The following is an 18,563-nucleotide window of genomic DNA, read 5'->3' as shown; positions in this document are numbered from 1 at the left end:
TGTGTAGACGAACTTTTCACGCATAATTGCCTCATATTCTGTTCTCTCTGTCTCTGTCGCGCTGTTGCCACAGAGTTCTCTCTTTCTATCGAGAAGTCCTGAGGGAATACAATGCTGCCCAGTGCGACGGCAGCCTTAAATTTAAATTCAAATTAACAGCAACGCGCACTTTCAACTTAGAGAGAACAGCGACATCTATCGTACAAATTGTCAAGTATAAGCATTTTGAATGAAAATGAATATTATTAATTGATTCGAATGAGGAGTTGAAGTTAATAAAATTGTTATTTACAAATTACCTATATGCTTTTCAGGGCTATTGTTATTAATCTAGGACAATATTCACAGTCGCTTCTTATTCTCAAGATTATCTTGACCAATGTCTCAAGATGCCCCATTAATCTTGTCTGTGGTTGTTTAAACTTCGCCACGAGATGTTGCCTCTACATTTGTTTCGCGGTTTGTTTTCTATTTCCCGCATTTTCCCGGTTGACAGAGAGCAACGCGACATTGGTGCACTCTTAGAGCATATATGCTCTAAGGTTGCACTTTGGTGGGACATTCGTAACTGCCTTTCGAGTGCCGGTAGCTTTTGTTTATCGTTTTAATTCGTGCTTGATAAAAAAGCCACCACAATTGGAAGAAGACACGCGTTGTTTGATGATTATTTGCAGTCAGTCCGCTTCCGAAAGTGTATTTTTCAATAATGGAAGGTTCGAAAGATGGAAAGAGAACGGCACTGGATGATTCCGACTCGAGATCACTGGAACCTATTTTAATAAAAATTGATAAAAGTGGTTATGCGCCCCATGACATTCACATCGACAAAAATGAGGTACTGATGAACATCAATTGCGCGTCTTCTTTAGCGAAACTTCGTATTATTCGCCTCGCCTATTTAATCTTTTCTCGACAGTTCAGAATAGGTCGCGGAAGGGACAACGATGAGATCATTTTAGACATAATGATTTCTAGAAGACACTGCATCCTCAGATGCGAAGGGAACGAAGAATGGGTTATTAAAGACTTAAGCTCCTCCACCATATATGTCAACGACGTCCCTCTCAATCCAGGAGTGAGTCAAAGGATCCACGATGGGGACATTATACAGTTTACTATGTCCAATGCATTCAAGTACAAGTTCACTCTTACCCCTAGAGAAGAGCAGAACGTTAAGAGACTTAAGTTGGACGAACAGATATTCGATAACGTTCTGACAGAGCAAAAGACATTCGCCGAAAGCCAAGAATGCCAGAAGAAGGTCCTTAAAGACAAATTGCAGACGAAGCAGAAGGAGCAGGACGAATTGAAACAGCAGTTGGAATTCCTTTTGAAACAGCAGAGCGCTACGATAGAAGACACCGAAGACCTTAGGAAACAAATTACAATGTTAGAGGGCAGAATAGAAAGTGGTAACTTTCAAGAGCAGCATCTGCGAAGTAATTACGCCGAATTGTTAGAAAAGTTGGAAAACGAGCGTGTCCAATTTGAGATACGATTGGACGCTGAGAAACAGAAATGGCAGGATGCGTTGAACGTCAGCAAGCAAGAGAAAGAGGCATTGGAAGTGAAAATGGGGGAGCAAATGGAGAAGTGGCGGGTGGAGCAGCAGGCCGAGTGGAAGAGCGTTATGGAAAATAGGGTCAAAGAAGAGAAGAATATACAGGCTCGTTTGATGAATGAGAAGACGGTGTTGGAGGAGAAATTGAAGGAAACAGAGAAGGCTTTAAAAGAGCAGGAAGCGAAAGTAGAGACAATACAGAATAATGGTATGGAATTTTATTTTTTATGATTACGAGATTATTGGAATAAAGTATAAGACATTGATTATTCTTTTATTTACAGTTGCAGGACCTTCGGATAATTCTGCCAATAATTGCATATTTTTAGAATTCGTAAACGACCCTTCGACTTTTCCTATTTTAGAGTCAATAGATTTAACGATCGATACTCAGTTCAGCGAGGAGTCCGAGAAGAAAGAAACTGTACTTAATAAAGTTAGCGATATAATGGACGAACAGTTAACCTGCAGTATATGTTCAGAATTGTTTGTGAAAGCGACCACACTAAGTTGTATGCACACATTCTGCCACTACTGTATAGTTTCATGGAACAAGAAACGGAAGGAGTGCCCTGTCTGTAGAGCACGAGTGGCAGCAATGAACAGGTCGATAGTTCTCGATAACTTCATCGAGAGTATGTTAGAGAATTTACCTTCTGCAATGAAAGACAGGAGGATTGAGCTTATAGAAGAAAGGAAAGGTAAGCGCGTCTGAAAGTGTCTATAACTGATAGACGAGAATCGCCGATGAATAACCGATTTTACAAATGTTTTAGGATTAGAACGCAAGCAAGATTCGTCGAAAAGTATCAGTGGAAAACGACAGAACTTCAATTTATATTAATATTCTAAGTATTGTAAATCCATAAATTCGTTCGAATTTTCACCAACGAATGATACATCCAATGAGAGTGAAGGCGTTTGAGTGTTGATATTAAAATAGAGATAAAATATAAAACTAGAAGCGTGCAACTAGATGTATGGTTTATTTTTTATTATAAAGTTTTTTAAAAAAAAATCTGTATTCGTACATTAATTTCATTGTATGCTAGACAAAAAGAAATGTACGAAGGGTGAAAAAATGGTTACCTAATGATTAAGGAGACGAAGCGCGTCAGGGGTGGGCACTCCCGATATCATTCTGGTGGCAAAATTTAGTTAGTAGTAAACGTGAACATGAAAGTATATATTTATTGCATCTTCATACAGTTCCTCCTTAAAATTAAATGAACAAAATAGATTATACGCTATACACTCGTAGTTCTCGTAGTTCTGCACGCTAGTAGTTCTCGGAAAAATATTTTGAGAACAACTTCTTACAAAAGCCCGATTAAAATCGGCGTGTGCGGGTTCCATATGTTCCCTTGTAACAAATACCATAATTCCAGGATTCAATTTTGCCGCATTTCATGATTTAGTTAGGGATACAATCCGCTAGAGGGTACTGATTTTGCCACCAGAAATATATGAGAAGTGCACATCCCTGGAATGTTATGAATAAATAAATTTTTGAACTCTTCTGCGATATCTGTAAATATTATGCAACTAAATTTCGCATATAAAGTATGCAGTGGATGCTGCGGTAAGTTGAAAATAACCATTTATTATCTCCGGCAACTGTTACTCGCGTTAGAATTAATCGCGCAGCAAGCTGAACGCGCGGTAGGAAGCAGACACTGAAGTTGCGAATTATTTTCCATAAAATATTGATCCTTCTACATAATTTTAACACAATCGTGAAAGTCCAATGTTACGTTGCTCGCGTACGTGATCAGAAAGTAAAGAAATCGAATAATCTCCCGTACTAATTGACTAAAACACCGAGTTAATTGACCGTAACATTTGGCCTCCAGCGCAATCATTCGAATTCGAATCTATCTTCCAGACCAGTCATCGTGAACGCTGCTGTACACTGATCATCCTGTTTGACCTTAGTACCACTGGAAAGTTCGGTCGCTCACTTTCTCGTTATCTTGAGGTCGTACCGTTACATATAAGCATCGCTACAACATGGTAAGCATTAAGCCGAACATATTAATTAGTCTTTAAATTATAAAAATAATTCGAATAATTCTCAAAATTTAAATTCCGTGCAGCATTTAGTTAACCTACATTTGACCTTCAAGAATCATTGAAAATGTGTAGTACTTACACTGTAATAATCATTAATTACTCTTGCACATGGCGTTTGCGGTAACCGCCCTGCATTAATAAATTCATTAGCTAAGTGCAGATATAAATAGAGGACAATATATTCTGTTGAAACTTGCTCCGTTCATTGGGATGAAGAAGCTTAAACGAAACTTGTACAGTGAAATTCCTTTTTTTTTTCCAGAATGACCCAATAAATGTGGTGGTCACAGGAGCTGCAGGGCAAATTGCCTACTCCCTGCTGTACCAGCTCGCTGCTGGTTCAGTTTTTGGAGCAAACCAACCGGTCAATCTTCGCCTGTTAGATATTCCAGGAATGATGAAAGTATTAGATGGGGTAGTCATGGAGTTGGAAGATTTAGCTATTCCCCTGTTGAGAGGTAAATGTCCCAAGTTCTATGATTATTCTTGAATCACATGCTCTCTCAACTACCAAATTCGCAGACATTATTTCATCCATTTCTGACAGAGTCTCAGTGTCATATATATCAAAGTATACATCGTTAAATCTTCGCTCGCAGAAGTTGTACCAACAGCTGATCCAGCCGTAGCCTTCAAAGACGTAGCTGCCGCTTTCCTTGTTGGAGCTATGCCCCGCAGGGAGGGAATGGAACGTAAGGATCTTCTAGCAGCCAATGTAGAGATCTTCAAGGTTCAAGGGGAAGCTCTAGACAAATACGCCCGTAAAGATGTTAAAGTCCTGGTTGTTGGCAACCCTGCCAATACGAATGCCTTAATTTGCTCCCATTACGCGCCGTCGATTCCGAAGAAAAACTTCACTGCCATGACTAGACTGGATCAGAATCGTGCGCAGGCAGCTTTAGCAGCACGGTTGGCCGTTCAGGTAACTTTAATGTTACACCGTATACGTTACGTTAAATGGTTTGAGATTTGATGAGTTAATGTTTGCGAGCAGGTTGACAAAGTAAAGAATGTGATTATCTGGGGTAATCACAGCTCAACCCAATACCCTGATGCCGCACATGCCACCGTGAGCCTTCAATCTGGCACCAAGCCTGTAGTTTCATCGGTGAACGATGACAATTGGTTGAACACTGCCTTCGTAGAGACTATTCAGAAACGTGGCGCGGCTGTAATAGCCGCCAGGAAAATGTCGTCCGCAATGTCGGCCGCTAAAGCAGCTGGAGATCACATGAGAGATTGGTGGGTAGGTACCAAGGCTGGAGAATGGGTCAGCATGGGTGTCCTGTCCGATGGCAGCTATGGGATTCCAAAGGATATCGTGTTCTCTTTTCCAGTCACTATAGAGAATGGACAGTACAAGATCGTTCAAGTACGTCTGTCGTTTTCTTGTAGTTTCTTGTATTGAAATATACAGAGGGAGAAAGTCACTGACATTTACAATAATTTCTCAGGGTCTTCCGATCAGCGAATTCGCGAGATCGAAATTGACCGTTACGTCCAACGAGCTGGAAGAAGAAAGCGCAGAAGCGAACAAAGTGCTGCAAAAGAAATGACTAGCCACCGGGAACAATAATCCTGAGAACCATTCGTCCGTAGGAGCGAAGTTGTAAAGAATATACCGATAATGGTTTTGCATGATATATGCCGTAGCGATGGTTTTCTTATGAAGCTTATTAAAATGACACTGATAAGTCTAATGTACAATATATTAGTGGTATATTATAAGATATATATTATAATGGGGGATGTAACGAGATGCGTATCTTTTCTAAATGGCGAATGGAATTGTTAAATACACGTATTTATATTCATAGACTGTATAAAACATGTAACAAATTATGTTGGAAAACATGTCATACTTTATAACGTTTTTTTTCTTTTATTCTTTTTCCCCAAGAATCAATAATAATTTATATTACAGTAATAGTAACTATTCCTCATATATCGATATTATTAATCAATCTTTCTTCACGTTTATATTATCTTCATTCTTCTTCTAGAAACTATTATTACAAGTATACTGATTTCCGCCTATAATTATTAATTATCGAGTGAGCATTAAGTAGCATATTGTACAAAGATGCAGAGTGCTCAGCTTGCCAAGTCTTCGTAATGCTTTCATCCAAAATCCTTTACACCCATTTCATCATCTTCATCTCCTCAATATGGAAAGACACTCGCGCGCGTCTTTCGAAGTATGGTGATGCGCTGATATTTGGTTAAAAGGACAAACGTTTGAAGCGGTGAAAATTGGTCTAGATGCTAAAAAACATCATTCTTTTCCATTTTGTGATCAATAAAAACTTAGCACTTCGCACAAGTCAATTTTGATTTACAATCTTTTCGCGCGTTTCCAATACAACGACACGCGTGCGTGTATGTGTGTGTGTGTGTGTTTGTGTGTGCGCGCGCACCCGGTGATAGAGGCATTCTGATAAAGAAAATAGAAATTTCCATTGAAGGTGCCTCTTCTCTTACGATACGAATCACTTTCCAAGCACAACGATACCTCACAAAGAAGACAGTATGAACATTCGTTCTAAAACGAGGAACTGTAAAGTTTTTGTTCCACAAGGACAGCAAATATATACTTGAAAACACTCGCGTGAATAGTACATTTCTTGAGAAAATACAACTTCTATTGTATTGGACAAAACTCGTTATCATATCGTACGATCGATACCTGGAACGGATAACTCTGTGTATCAGACGCACAAATTAGCGCGGAAGAGCAGTTCATTTTTACAAAATATTAGATTCACGGCGAATAGCGAAATAATATATATATCCATATTATCTTATAAATTTAAATACTTGGAGCACTGACAATTCTTATAGATTTCGTTCGATCAATTTTAAACGCTTTACAGCCTCCGTTCCAGGTTATATATCGATAAATCTTCCTTGTAAACCTGTACTGATTCCTATTGGACAACTGTTATAAGTTTTTTCAAGTAACATCAAGGCCAGATCTCTGCTTTTATATGGAGATTGCACACTTCAATCTGTTAAAGCAAAGTTCGGTTTGCACGCTTTAAGAGCGTGCACTTCTTATTATTACTTTATCGTAGCAGTTTCATGCCTGGGCAGAAATGAGATTAATTTAAGTGAAATCCTCTTTCTCTTGTCGCGGCCAAGAGTCTCTCTTTAAGTATTTCTTCGGTAGGGTACTCTGGTAATTTTAAATAATGAACACAGGTGTTAACTGAGGGGTAACCACCTGAACCAGCGTCTACCTTTCGCACAACAGTCAATCTAGGATGTAAATTACATAATCCTCCAGGAGGTAAAGCCGAGCATCCTGTAGCGAATTGTAGGAAAGCCTTCCTCTCTGGACCGGTCAACGAAAGCAGAACATTGACAAATCTCTGGAACCCAGGACTGTAAAACACAGAATAGAATATCACGTTTTCAACAGAACACAAGATGTTGGGTACTAAAGAGGATTAAATATTGAAAAGTCGATCACCTTTCTCTAGTATAACCCAGCTTCGGCTCTGTGTAATTGAGCAAATCTTCTCTGGTCCATTGTGGGTTTTGTTCTCCACAAAGCATGGCCCTGACCTCTTCCGGGCTGAAAGCGTGGAGCTTCTCCATCGGGAAGACTTTCGAGAAACCGGCTTTAAACGATTCGAGCTGCCTAGAGATTCCTTGATCGAGACAATAATTAATTGTCACCTCAGCGTATTCTCGTGCATTCTCCATAGTGATCGAGGTTTCTACGCCACCCTCTACCAGTTCCACTTGTTCGTGTCCGAAGATCTTCGAGCTTGGGGAGTACGTCATCGTCAGAGCCAGATCTTCGATAGACACTGACATTCCGGATGGATGAGTAATGTGCAGCGATGATTCCTCGTCGGCAGAACTGCGACCATCGGAATACGTTCTATCACGTTTAGCAGTCGCGGCCTGTATTTCCTTCAGAAAATCGCCCCTGACTGGATCCACCAGCGTAAGGTCTTCGATATCCAGTAAGCCGGCGTACCACGGAGAGGGTTCCAGCGAGGAGTACGCAGTGTCCGCTTCGCCCTCTTCCGATATGAAGCTACTAGACATGCTGGACGACATACTTTCTTGCGCGACACCAGAGAGACCAATCTTTTCGTTCACATTGTTTGTGATGTCGCCGTGACACATTAATTTTAAGAAAGGACGGGACAACGGTAAGTCAACTAATCTATTATCCTGCAGAACTTTCGCTAGGAATACACCTAAGAACCAAAAGTATCGAACAGCGCGATCGCAGGCCGTGGACTCTTGCGGTAACGGAGCGGGGAACAATCCACTCGGTCTGGTAACATAATACCCAGCAGGTCGGATCTGTTCTCCAGAGACCCGTGATTGTTCTGTGTCAAGTGTGTCTTCGTCGTCGCACAACCATAGGCCTAGGTCTTTGCGCTGCAATTCCGCAGCGACTAACGCGAAGAATTCTAGCGTTGGCCCAAGACCAGTTCCTTCCTCGCCGACAAATTCAACTTCCAATATACTCTTGCGACTTGCGTGCACCTGCGAAACAAGAAACACACGTAAGTACTCTTTACGTCGCGCAACAAATGCAGAGTGTACAATAAAAATATATTCACTTACTTTCATTACTTGTTCTGCCCAGTCTAATAATTTCTCTCCCCTAGGTACGCTGACTCTTTCATGTTTCAGTCGACCCACGCGGAATTCGTGACTGTCGTCCCGCCGTGGACTTAATCCCGGTGCTCTCTGCCTCTCGAGGACAGCATCTCTTTGCGTCTGAAGCCAAACGATGGATCGCGACGCTCCGAAGGCGGTGCAGCTGAAGTACAATCGTCTGGTCTCGAATGGTAACAAAAATGGACAACTCCTTGCCAACTCTTCGCACCAGTTCGGCAACGCCCCAGCAGCCAACGCCAAAGGATCTTGAATTTGTTGTACTATCTTGTTCGTAATCTTCTTCGAAGTAAAATCGTCCGGATGGACCCAGCACGTGGAGTCCTCGGACTCTTCGTAATCGGTGTGTTTTACGTCGTCGCGGGAGGTACTTAAAACGTAAACGTGCCTGAGAAGTTGTAAAACGTCTTCCACAGTGCACACTGAAGAGTTCTGGGTAGTATTGCGAGAATACAATGTCACGATAGGCGTCGCTCTCCCAGACGATTCCTCATCCCTGGATTCTTTGTATATTATACTACAAAAATAGAAATAAAACATTACGCATACAACCTTGTGTTTTATAATACGAAAAGACAGATGCATTACGTGTAAGTTGGTTCCCATATTCTCCTCAGCTTCTCTTGTCGGCTGCCTAATTCTGTTAGCTGCATTAATTCTTGTACTGCTTGGAAAATACTAGAATGTGGTTCCGTGAGAGATAGTTCGACGTCGGGTATTCCTGGAAGTCCGGGGCCTTTCAGTGTTAACGAAAGCCTAGGCATTGGCAGTAATCCTACGCGAGCACTCGACTGAGTTTCACTGCCCGGTGGTGGAACTTCCAAGTCCGTTGTCTATAAACCGAATTTTATTATAACGCAAAGTCCTTGTAAATTAGATCTTCAGCTGTTGAAACAGTACTTGCCTGGTTGATATTTGTTCGGCCGGGTCGCGGGTCAAAGGCAGGAATCAAGGCTGAGAATTGTCGTTTTAAAACGAACTCATCGTCCCAGGCACGCCTCTTACTGGTCTGAGGGGTTTCTTCCTCCATAAACGCCGCCAGTAGATTGCGACTTACCGTCACCTCTTCGTAATCATCCTCACAGGCATCGCCAACTTCTTCGTATTCTTCGTCATCCTCCTATAAAAAAAGAGTATTTGTGAATATAGAGAATCATTCTTTTGTTACTTTACTTTGTAACACGGAGATGTTAAAGGTTCATCAACCGACATCTTCGTCATTTTCATCGTTGTCTTCTTCTTCTTCGAGAACACCATCCTCATCACCTTCTAATTCGGTCAAAAGGGTCGGCCCGCCTGTTGTTCTACCTCCGCCAACACTAGAGCTTGCGACACCTCCGCAAGACTCCAAAAAGTCTTCCAGACTGACCTGTAGCCATAACTGCTTATTACATTATATAAAATCGTACATTCCGTGCTCGATTCTGTATACGTGCTACGCTTCTCCAAACACACGTCCGCGTAAAACATCTCCCACTGCACGCTGATCTTTACCTGTTCGCTATCGCTACTTGTACTAGTCAGGGACATTGTAAGCCCTTGTCCTAAGCCAGGTCCAGTCGTCGTTGTAACACCGCTACCAGCTACTTGACCACTGCTGGTCAAACTTGGATAGCTTTGAGCAGTACTCAGTAAGCCACCAGGAAAATTAGGACTTAGGGCGAGTCGAACTAGACTCGACACAGAATTAGGTCCGCGCGAATTTGAACCAGTATTGGAATTCGAAGCAATGTGTTGCTCACCTGTAGGTCCTAAAACAATTTCCGCTGTTAACACATTTCTACAAAGCGGTACTATGTATGTAAAAGGACAAAAATTGAAAAAAAAAAAATAAATAATGTACGAATACTGTTAAGCAATATTACGTGGACACTAACCCAGTGTTCGTCTTCGAGCCATGGCGGCAAACGTTTGCAATAAACCGGTAGCAGCTGTTGGTTCCAAAGTATTGTTAGCATCGGAACAAGCAAGGTTCGGGACAGACACAGACATGGGATTGGTAACGACAACAGGACAGCCACCCGTTGTATTCTGCGTGGATGAGCTAGCTTCTTTGTCTCGACTGCATTCTTTGGCAGCTAGTTCAGAGGATACACGCTTAGTTTTATGATTAATTACAGGAAAGATGTATGTAAATAATAAAAGAGGGAAAACAATGTAGATATTAGTTCCGAAATGTTTAGAGAAAACTGAGCGCTCAGAAAGGGAACTATATGAACTGTCATCGTACCATCAGCAATCTCGGAGTGGTGACTTTGAACGCATTTGATCCTCAATGAATTTTCCTCGGATTCCCCTGATACGTTGATTCTAACGGGCATTAAACTAAGTAACTCTCCGCTCAGGAAGCTGTTAGTGTTATTGCGCAGTCTATCGGCTCCTTCTCTAACACGGTCCAACGCTTCGGCGGCTTCCAAACTCAATAAATTTACACCTGGCTGTAAATGTATATAAATACATTAAACTACTAGAAAACCCTACGCGCGCAAATATTCGCGGGACTACTAATTATGCTAATAGCTTCACACCTTATTTCCTCGCACCGTACCAAACAGAGGTTTCGAACTACTAGACGCACGATTGCTGTTACTGTTGGCAGGACAGTCAGTGTTAAGGGCAAGACTCTCGACAATTGTCGCCAGATCACTCGTCACGGTAGTGTCAAGCCTTGGATGTAACACAACGGACAATTCGCCCGTTGAATTTGCTCCACCTTCGCCGGTTACGGCAACGACCGCTTCAGCGCGAGCAACCGACAACACACTTTCCGCTATCGACTCGGCGGCTTGCTGCTCATCACAAATGACAAAAAAACATTATCGCTACGTTAAAATGGTCAATCGTCTACTTTAATTCTAACACGACGCCACGGTAATTAGAGCACGCGGTTACATATAAAACGATCAACACCTTAAATTGTACCTTCGCTGCCAAATTATCTGCACTCGCTGCTTGGTCCGTCGACGCCACTGAACCGCGCATAACAGTGTCGGTGCAGTCTGGTAAACTAGGGGTGCTACTAGACTTTCGTCCCGTTAAAACTCCAGTGGCCGTTTTACACTTCGACCCGCTATCCGAGTCGAGGCCGGTACCGACTAATCTTAAATCGTATTTCCCCTCCGCGCCCATTCTATAAGAATTGGAACCACCGTGATCCCATGTTACATCTATCCAGCCATTATGTAGTTCCCCCGTTACAGTTCCTTCATCTGATAAGGGAATAAATTTGTTAATCCAAATACCGCTTTGGCATAATTTAACCGACTTAGTAGATACGTACTCGGTGGAACACCATCCTGATCCCTCCATTTCCAGTCTAAACCTCTGGCGACCCTAGCGCCCACAACCAGATGACGGAGCATTTGAGATTTGATTAGCCTTCGTTGCTTCCGAACTCCAGCCTCGGCTTCTCTAGCCGCGCGACCCAAGTCCTCGCAGACTCCGGTAACTTCTCCGTAAACTTCAAAGCCAGATACAGATAGGTAATGCGTATGGCCCGAAGCGTTCGTCCCAATTTGTTGCAATCGTAAGTGACGCCAGCCTTGCGTCTCATCTATCGGCGGCTCCAACGTCCAAGTGGCCGTATTACCAGGATCATTCAACGACGAATCGTCCACGTGGGCATACAGCATGGTCCAAGTAACGCCGTCCTTCGATGCTTGGAACATCCAGTTTCGCAGTGCACTCATGCCATATCCTCTCGCGTGTCTTAGTGTGTAAGCGCTTGGGATAATCCAGACTCCTAAATCGATCGAGAACCACGCGCGCTTGTCGTCGTTCGTATGACAATTCAACGCCGACGGATCGCGGCTCAGAACGTCTTCGAGATGGCCGTACGGTAGATTTCTTCCATCGCTGGACGTGACGACAACCAAGCCGTACTGCCCGGGATTCACCCATTCGGAGCATGTTTTTGCATTCGTACCGATCCAATACAACAAACCGCTTTCGTCAAAATCATATTGATACTTAAATGTTATTCTACTACCTTCTTTCAATTTCTTAACAAACGTAAACGTCGATCTATCGTGATCGTGCCATTGCTTCGCTACCATCTTTAGTAAATGATTCTCTAATTGCTGTATAGTACTCAACGGCTCCATTTTTAGGCTCCTACCAGATCTATCTATCAGAGAGCTCTCGCCATTTGCCTTCTCTAACCGAAAACGCAGTCTCCTGGTTAGAATTTGTAAACCATATCCCGAGCCAGGTGTGTCGTACAAATAAACGGGTAATTTCTCAATGGACTCCAAGACTGAAACCAATTTGTGGACTAGAATTTTAGCGGAGTTGTGCTCTTTACTAACGTCCGCGGTATGGAAGCAACTCTTAAACACTGCTATCCGTTGCATCCTGAGCTTCGTTGCTCTCAACGTCGGCGGTTGTGGCCCCGGTGGAGCTGCCAATAGCGAGAGTAACGCTTGTACTAAACCACTAGAGTGTAGTTCATACGCAGAGACTCTTCCTTCTTCGTTCAGTAAGACTTTAAGTTCTTCAAGAGCAATTTGTAGCATATTACGCCACTCTCGATTTCCAGACTGTTGCTTCTGACAAGCCTTTTCCACTTGACTAACAATGCCGCCCAGCTTGGCGACCACTCCACGCGGCTGAGCCTGGGCAGCTTTGAAGTAACGTTCGTAAATGTCTTGTGCTTGAACTTTAACTTTCTGTTTAATAGCTTCGATCTTGGATCTCAATCTCTTTCCTCTCTTACCAGCCCAGCCTGCTGCAAATTCAGGACCTAAAGACCAGTAACAACGTAAACCTTCCCGTAACATGGTAGCGCAAAACATATCAAATTCACGCGTTCTCTTACCCAAGCTTGTCTCTGCTGTAAAGGAATGCTTTGTACCACGATTCGATTCAAAAATAAATCCCGGCAAATCTTCTCTCAAAATGGTAGCTTGCTGCTGGCCATCGCTATTATGTATACACAATTCGCTTTCTTTTCTGCTAGACAATGCCCAATTTCCTACAACCAGCCGTGTCGTGCCCGGCCGCGAGAGCACCGGTTGACTCGCGGAATTCGGTTTCACTTGGCTGCGCGCTCTTTGTAATTTCTCCAGAAATTCGCCCCGGTTCTCTGTAATGTACATGTTCTACTAATTCATACAGTCGGAGGGAGGGCCAGCGGAATGGTGCGAAGATTTATTAATGAACTGAATAATGTTATGGCAGAAAATGTTGAGGGCATGCTGAAATAAAGGTAGTAGTTTCATGCGGTCAATGATGTACACTGAAGGGTAGGATAGCGTGCACAACTAGGAGAGTTGAACATGTGTGTACCTACCTTCGGTGGTAAGCGACTCTGTGTTCCTCCCTTTTCCTGTAGGCAGTTAGTAAAACCAGTTATTTACTAAACTATTCCCCTCGCGAAAGTTAATCACAAATGATATAGATACAACATAAACAGTGATGCGAATAGAGCCAGCTTGTCTGGCGCGAAGGGTGTGAGGAGGTGAAAGGAGCACTTCGACAAGAGAGACAGTGGCAAGATGGACGAGACGTGGATGAATGAATGTTTGTATCGTAGCAGAAGGAAACGCACCTGACGTGTCTGGCCCACCTTCTGGGCTTCCGCTGGAGTACATCGTCGCTAACTTCCCATCCAGTATGAACCTGAACCATCCGTTACTTCCATTCGATAATTCTAAGGCAGCCGCATCCGACCAGACATACAAGCAATCGCGTCCTCTGCAAATACACCAATCTCTCCAGTGATAAGCTCTTCCCACCAGAAGCTCTTTGGCATCTTCTACTCTTTGCTCTTCTCCCGATTGACTCGACTCCGTCTCCGGCTCCGGGGCGGTCTCTTGCGGTCCAACTAGCGCCGCGACTTTGGAGAACACTCCCAAGCGAGCAAAATGTTCTAGAAATTCATCTTTGCCTTTTATCATCAAATCTTGTATCATTTGCAAAACCACTAAGTGTCCGTCTTCGTCCTCCTATTTAGATTGAAATAAAAAGACAATGCTTTAGATGCGGCACTCCGTTAATATTCAAGATCCAGTTAAGTTAAACAAATATTCATGGTCCTCTCTCGGTTTAATAAGATAAGTGCTACACAAGTTTCTACGTAGTGTCTATGATTGTTTCGTTGAGTCGTATCGTATACAACATGAATGTGACGGCACAAATATTTTTTTATGAGCAACACGATTACGCGATTCATCGAAATCACAAGCATATGCCCGTTAATCTCATCAGCAGCAGGCAGACAGTCGACAGAAGTGGACAACCAGCTTCGTGTCTAATCTTTCATGACTTGCATCTGTTTGTAGAACGATCTCACTCGCCATTCACCAACAAATTTAATAAATGTCCTTTGCATTTAGCATTTAAAAAATTTGTACCCCAACTGTCCTCTTATGTCAAGTTCTGTGCTAAAGAATAAATTGCACGTTGGGCTTTATAAATATATATATTAATGCATATAGTTAAAGTCTCCGCTCCATGTGGTGGACTTATGGTATTGCAAAGTATGTTTGACATCGTGAAAGACATTTTGTCAGAAAACGTGTAAGACATGCTTATTTTTGTTAGATCTCACGCTTCATGTGAATTATATAAGAAATGCATCATGTTAATAGTAAATGAAATCTTTGCGTGGTTATTGTCAATGTAACTAGTAAAAAAAAAACTGTCGGGTTCACGAACAGCTTATAGGGGACACAAAGGGTCTTCCAACTAGCGACTGGCAAATATACAACGGACGTTACCGTCTTATCAACAATGTAGTTCAGGGAACTGCAAGACTTGCGCGACGAGAGGCAACGCAATTTTGGGCCAATTATCGGCTTGAGAGGCGGAGGTGGTGGTGATGGTGTTTTTATCTCAAGCTCCTGCGAACAATCTTAACTAAATCACTAGTATTGTCTGTTTGGCTGCCTGCCTGCCTGCATGAAAACATTAAAGATTCTAAAACATATCATTAACTAATCTTGCAATAATACTACTTCGTATTTATGTTCCTTTGGGACCTAAAGAAATATGTAGAAGATAATCATCATCCCGTAACGAAAGTATGTCTTCAGCTCACCTCGTTATCCAGAACATTAGCGATCACTTCCACAAGCATAGCGCCACAACCTCCCGTTCTGTCCGAACCACATGTCTCGACAAGTAGCTCTGGTTGTATATAATGCACCATCTTCCTAATTAAACTTAAGCTGGCTTTCCTAACACTCGGCAACATAGATGATTGAAAGGTTGCGCAAAATACAGGCAGGAGCCTCTTTAAATACACCGGAGCCATTTCGGGATCACCTTTCGGCTCCGTGAATTCCGTCTCGGTTTCCGTTTCTGGCTTTCTGTGCTCTTGGTTCGGCAACATCCATTCTCCGGGCGATTGCAATATAGCTGCCACTTCTCTGTGCCCTTCGTCCACGCGCTCCCTTGCCTTATCTAACGGCGTCTTTCCATCTTCGTCTCGTAAATCCGGATTCGCCCCATGCCTAAGCAATACTTTAGCAATAGCTGGTCTCCCGAAGCAGGCAGCGTAATGCAGACTAGACGACCTTTGACCTTTATTCACATCTGCTCCCCTGTCGCACAAAAATTCAACCATCTCCTGTGTTCCAAAAGCGGACGCCCAATTCAGCAACGTTTGCCCGACATCGTCCATAAAATTAACTTCGATGCCTCCAGAATCTATAGCTTCTATCAGCGCATCTGTGTCTTTCGATCGAATACAGTCGATTAACTGCCGGTGAGACTTTTCCCCGGCACTATCCAAACGTCTTGATCGCGGCAACAGGGGGCCGGACGAACCCCCGCCTGTATTGCGACCCAACGCTGATCTGCCCTCGAATAGTAAAACCAGCAATAAATCGACTAATCTCATAGAATCCAGAGCGCATCGTTCGTCTCCTTTCAAAGCTTTCTCGATTGCGTCTGGTAGCTCGGAGCGTAGAAGGTCGTGGGTAATTGAAGGTGATCCTCTGCAAAGCGTTGACAGAAGGCTAATTATAGTAGAAACAGAAGCGCAAGATTTTGCTTCCGGAGCAGGGATCGTTGATGCTGTACTAGAAGGTGGTGGTGTCTTTGGATTCCCGGAAGTAGCTGCTATCGATGTGCCAGGCCCCGCTGCATTTGATAGCCTGCGAATAAACGTTATGAATACAGGAATTCCAGTGTAAGCCCCCGCGTAATTGTAACCACTGCGAACGGATACCTGTGCAAGAGCTCAGACACTAATCCATTGCTTGCTAAAGGAGCAGGGTCTGTATTTCTCCTTGAAAACCTATCAGCCAATGACGCGAAACAACGAAGCGCCCCGTCAGCGACATGTGCATCCTCGTGTCTCAGTAATGTTGACAAAGCTTCGACGCAATCGGGTAAAGATGCGTCTTGAGTTTCCACCTTTCCGCACAAACGGGTAACTACAGCCATTGCCGAGTGCAGGGTGTCGCGGTGAACACGGGCCCCGTGCTCCCGAATAAAGCATAAAGCACACGGAAGGCCACCAGCTTCGAACACAGCACCAGCCTCCCTTGCGCAAACAAGTTCCAATACCTAGAATCACAATATGCGTGAATATCGTTTCGCATCGTACCTGACAGAGCTCGGAGAACGTAATACCTTTATGCACTGCTCCGCTAAATCCCGACTAGTTCTGCAACCTAATCCAGCTCCGGATAGGCGACTGCAAATAGCCTTTACAGCGCCTTCTATAGCTACTACCCTGCGTGTACATTCTGCGGAAACGTCCAAGTAATACGTAATGGCTCGAGCGGTCACTTCTAATACGCTATCTGGTGCGAGTTCATCCAAAAAAATTCTACATAACGCCGGAAGAAATGTGCGTGGAGGACAGCTGGAATGAAAATATTCTCGGTTAGAAGATGATACGCTAGAGGCAGATTATTCGTCGTTAAATAATTCTGATATACCATTCAAAGCATCGGTCAACGTTATCAGACATGAGTAACAACATGCATAATTGCTCTAGAGCAATTAATTGCATGTCCCTTTCATCTCCCTGACCCATGCTGAGCCATTCCAATAAAGTTTCCGGATCGACGTCAGCCATCTGCGTGAGAAGTAAAGAAATGATTGGCATTAAATACGAGGTAAGAGCAAGATTCAAGATTATTAGAAAAACAAAGGAAACAGATACTTAAGCAATCAATTAGTATGAAAACAAAACATAATAATAAGTAATATATACTTTCACTTCATGATTTCTCTTTTCTTTAATCGAACTTGCCTTGTAAGTTTAATAGCACCAATTGAATGTATTTCAAACCGACAATCTGAAAGCAAAGCAGAGATAATAAAGTTAAAGTTCAATTTTCCCAAAAATCGCTGAACAATGTCACAAGCGGATTGTGCAAACCGACAACACAAAGGTGACCAAAATAAATGCATAAAATTCCACTGATACATCTATATTAAGAATCACATTGACAACATTCTCCCTCCCACGGTCCCTCGCGTCTAATGAAACGCGACTTCCAGAACAGATTCGAAGGGGGTATGAATAATCACGATCGTGAATTACGAGTGCTCGAGTCGTTACAACGGGGCCCAATAAATAAAGGCACGTGGCCACGGGATCGATACCGTACGATCCTGTTTGTCGTTAAAGTACAAAGAAAGGTGAAAAAAAATTTGTCATGACGACGGGCCGCAAGCGTGACACTATCTTAATAACACTGTGTAACCTTCAGGGAATTCCGAGGCGCAGCTGTTGCCGTGCAGGTGCATATTGTAAAATCCGATATGCATAAGAAATAATAATGTACAGTTTGGTATACACACGACCTGCTTTACACGGGGATACGTACCGTTGTGCACAGTGTTCCATTATTCGGAAGGGGTCAGGTCGCCATCCTTCCAAAGACGTGTCGTTTTCCACTGCGAAAAACAACGTAACTGTGTCGTTGGTGCTTGGTCCGCCCGCGACACGAAACCTTGATCGCACCAACCCACCGACAAACCACTCCTCCGAACAAAAAGATCTCACTCTTTACCCTAGTGTCGTCGTATATATTTCGCCATTTACGCGACGTTCAGTATAGTTCGGTATATCAACTCGAGCCTCTCGTGAAAGTCGTGTTTCCATATAACCGCGTACCGTCCACGAGCGATGGCTGGCAGATTTTCATGGAATCGCACGCTATTACGATTCTATACATGTATATGAAACGATGGTTCCAGGAGGCGCCAGTAGAACACGCCACTTTTGACCTCGTCATCAGGTGGCTGTGAACCTTAGTTAATTCTAGAGACTCTATTATAATCAGTGTCTGACCACGAGAAGGCCACTTTTGATTAGTCCGCC

General features: G+C 43.2%; 3 protein-coding genes and 1 long non-coding RNA gene across 15 annotated transcripts in view; 2 read left to right on the top strand and 2 right to left on the bottom strand.

Annotated features, from left to right (window-relative positions):
• Window positions 1–18,563, bottom strand: part of LOC143371375 (uncharacterized) — a 111,672-nt gene that overhangs the window by 69,834 nt on the left and 23,275 nt on the right. The gene's annotated exons all lie outside the window — the stretch shown is intronic.
• Window positions 533–2,538, top strand: LOC143371354 (E3 ubiquitin-protein ligase RNF8). The gene is made up of 4 exons (XM_076816467.1): window positions 533–835; window positions 917–1,769; window positions 1,846–2,262; window positions 2,338–2,538. The coding sequence occupies exons 1-4, from the start codon at window positions 707–709 to the stop codon at window positions 2,403–2,405; spliced, it is 1,467 nt and encodes a 488-aa protein (XP_076672582.1). The 5' UTR covers window positions 533–706; the 3' UTR covers window positions 2,406–2,538.
• Window positions 3,125–5,507, top strand: Mdh1 (malate dehydrogenase 1). The gene is made up of 6 exons (XM_076816480.1): window positions 3,125–3,143; window positions 3,447–3,574; window positions 3,897–4,092; window positions 4,234–4,556; window positions 4,629–5,006; window positions 5,089–5,507. Exons 2-6 carry the CDS (start codon window positions 3,572–3,574, stop codon window positions 5,188–5,190), a joined length of 1,002 nt encoding a protein of 333 aa, XP_076672595.1. The 5' UTR covers window positions 3,125–3,143; window positions 3,447–3,571; the 3' UTR covers window positions 5,191–5,507.
• Ufd4 (ubiquitin fusion-degradation 4-like) lies at window positions 5,494–18,400 on the bottom strand. Of its 12 annotated transcripts, none has more exons than XM_076816367.1 (22): window positions 18,067–18,400; window positions 17,487–17,532; window positions 17,170–17,309; window positions 16,859–17,093; window positions 16,452–16,792; window positions 15,318–16,377; window positions 14,998–15,120; window positions 13,827–14,223; window positions 13,569–13,604; window positions 13,095–13,361; window positions 11,559–13,019; window positions 11,189–11,487; window positions 10,807–11,067; window positions 10,509–10,716; window positions 10,156–10,356; window positions 9,773–10,020; window positions 9,489–9,659; window positions 9,183–9,398; window positions 8,867–9,111; window positions 8,225–8,795; window positions 7,107–8,143; window positions 5,494–7,018 (listed from the first exon to the last, which is right to left on the bottom strand). In XM_076816367.1, exons 3-22 carry the CDS (start codon window positions 17,307–17,309, stop codon window positions 6,736–6,738), a joined length of 7,800 nt encoding a protein of 2,599 aa, XP_076672482.1. In that variant the 5' UTR covers window positions 17,487–17,532; window positions 18,067–18,400; the 3' UTR covers window positions 5,494–6,735. The 12 variants fall into 12 exon arrangements, with proteins under 12 accessions (XP_076672482.1, XP_076672480.1, XP_076672484.1 ...); XM_076816365.1 differs by having other exon boundaries at window positions 9,773–10,029; window positions 18,067–18,399; XM_076816369.1 differs by having other exon boundaries at window positions 9,489–9,647; window positions 9,773–10,029; window positions 18,067–18,399.

The sequence above is a fragment of the Andrena cerasifolii genome, chromosome 7 (assembly GCF_050908995.1).
Source record: "Andrena cerasifolii isolate SP2316 chromosome 7, iyAndCera1_principal, whole genome shotgun sequence".
Classification (NCBI taxonomy): domain Eukaryota; kingdom Metazoa; phylum Arthropoda; class Insecta; order Hymenoptera; family Andrenidae; genus Andrena; species Andrena cerasifolii.
Note: the sequence above shows the minus strand (reverse complement) of the source record. Positions and strands in the feature narration are given on the sequence as shown.

What these genes read in the sequence shown, in the direction of transcription:
- Mdh1 (XM_076816480.1), top strand. An exon ending in CAGCACGGTTGGCCGTTCAG is followed by an intron (nt 4,557 to 4,628) that starts GTAACTTTAATG and finishes GTTTGCGAGCAG; the next exon opens with GTTGACAAAGTAAAGAATGT. An exon ending in GACAGTACAAGATCGTTCAA is followed by an intron (nt 5,007 to 5,088) that starts GTACGTCTGTCG and finishes ATAATTTCTCAG; the next exon opens with GGTCTTCCGATCAGCGAATT.
- Ufd4 (XM_076816365.1), bottom strand. Translation starts at nt 17,309, where the DNA reads ATGGCTGACGTCGATCCGGAAACTTTATTGGAATGGCTCAGCATGGGT. An exon ending in AGGTGGGCCAGACACGTCAG is followed by an intron (nt 13,605 to 13,826) that starts GTGCGTTTCCTT and finishes AACTGCCTACAG; the next exon opens with GAAAAGGGAGGAACACAGAG. An exon ending in AGAGTCGCTTACCACCGAAG is followed by an intron (nt 13,362 to 13,568) that starts GTAGGTACACAC and finishes TGTACATTACAG; the next exon opens with AGAACCGGGGCGAATTTCTG.
- LOC143371354 (XM_076816467.1), top strand. Translation starts at nt 707, where the DNA reads ATGGAAGGTTCGAAAGATGGAAAGAGAACGGCACTGGATGATTCCGAC. An exon ending in TTCACATCGACAAAAATGAG is followed by an intron (nt 836 to 916) that starts GTACTGATGAAC and finishes TTTTCTCGACAG; the next exon opens with TTCAGAATAGGTCGCGGAAG. An exon ending in AGAGACAATACAGAATAATG is followed by an intron (nt 1,770 to 1,845) that starts GTATGGAATTTT and finishes TTTTATTTACAG; the next exon opens with TTGCAGGACCTTCGGATAAT.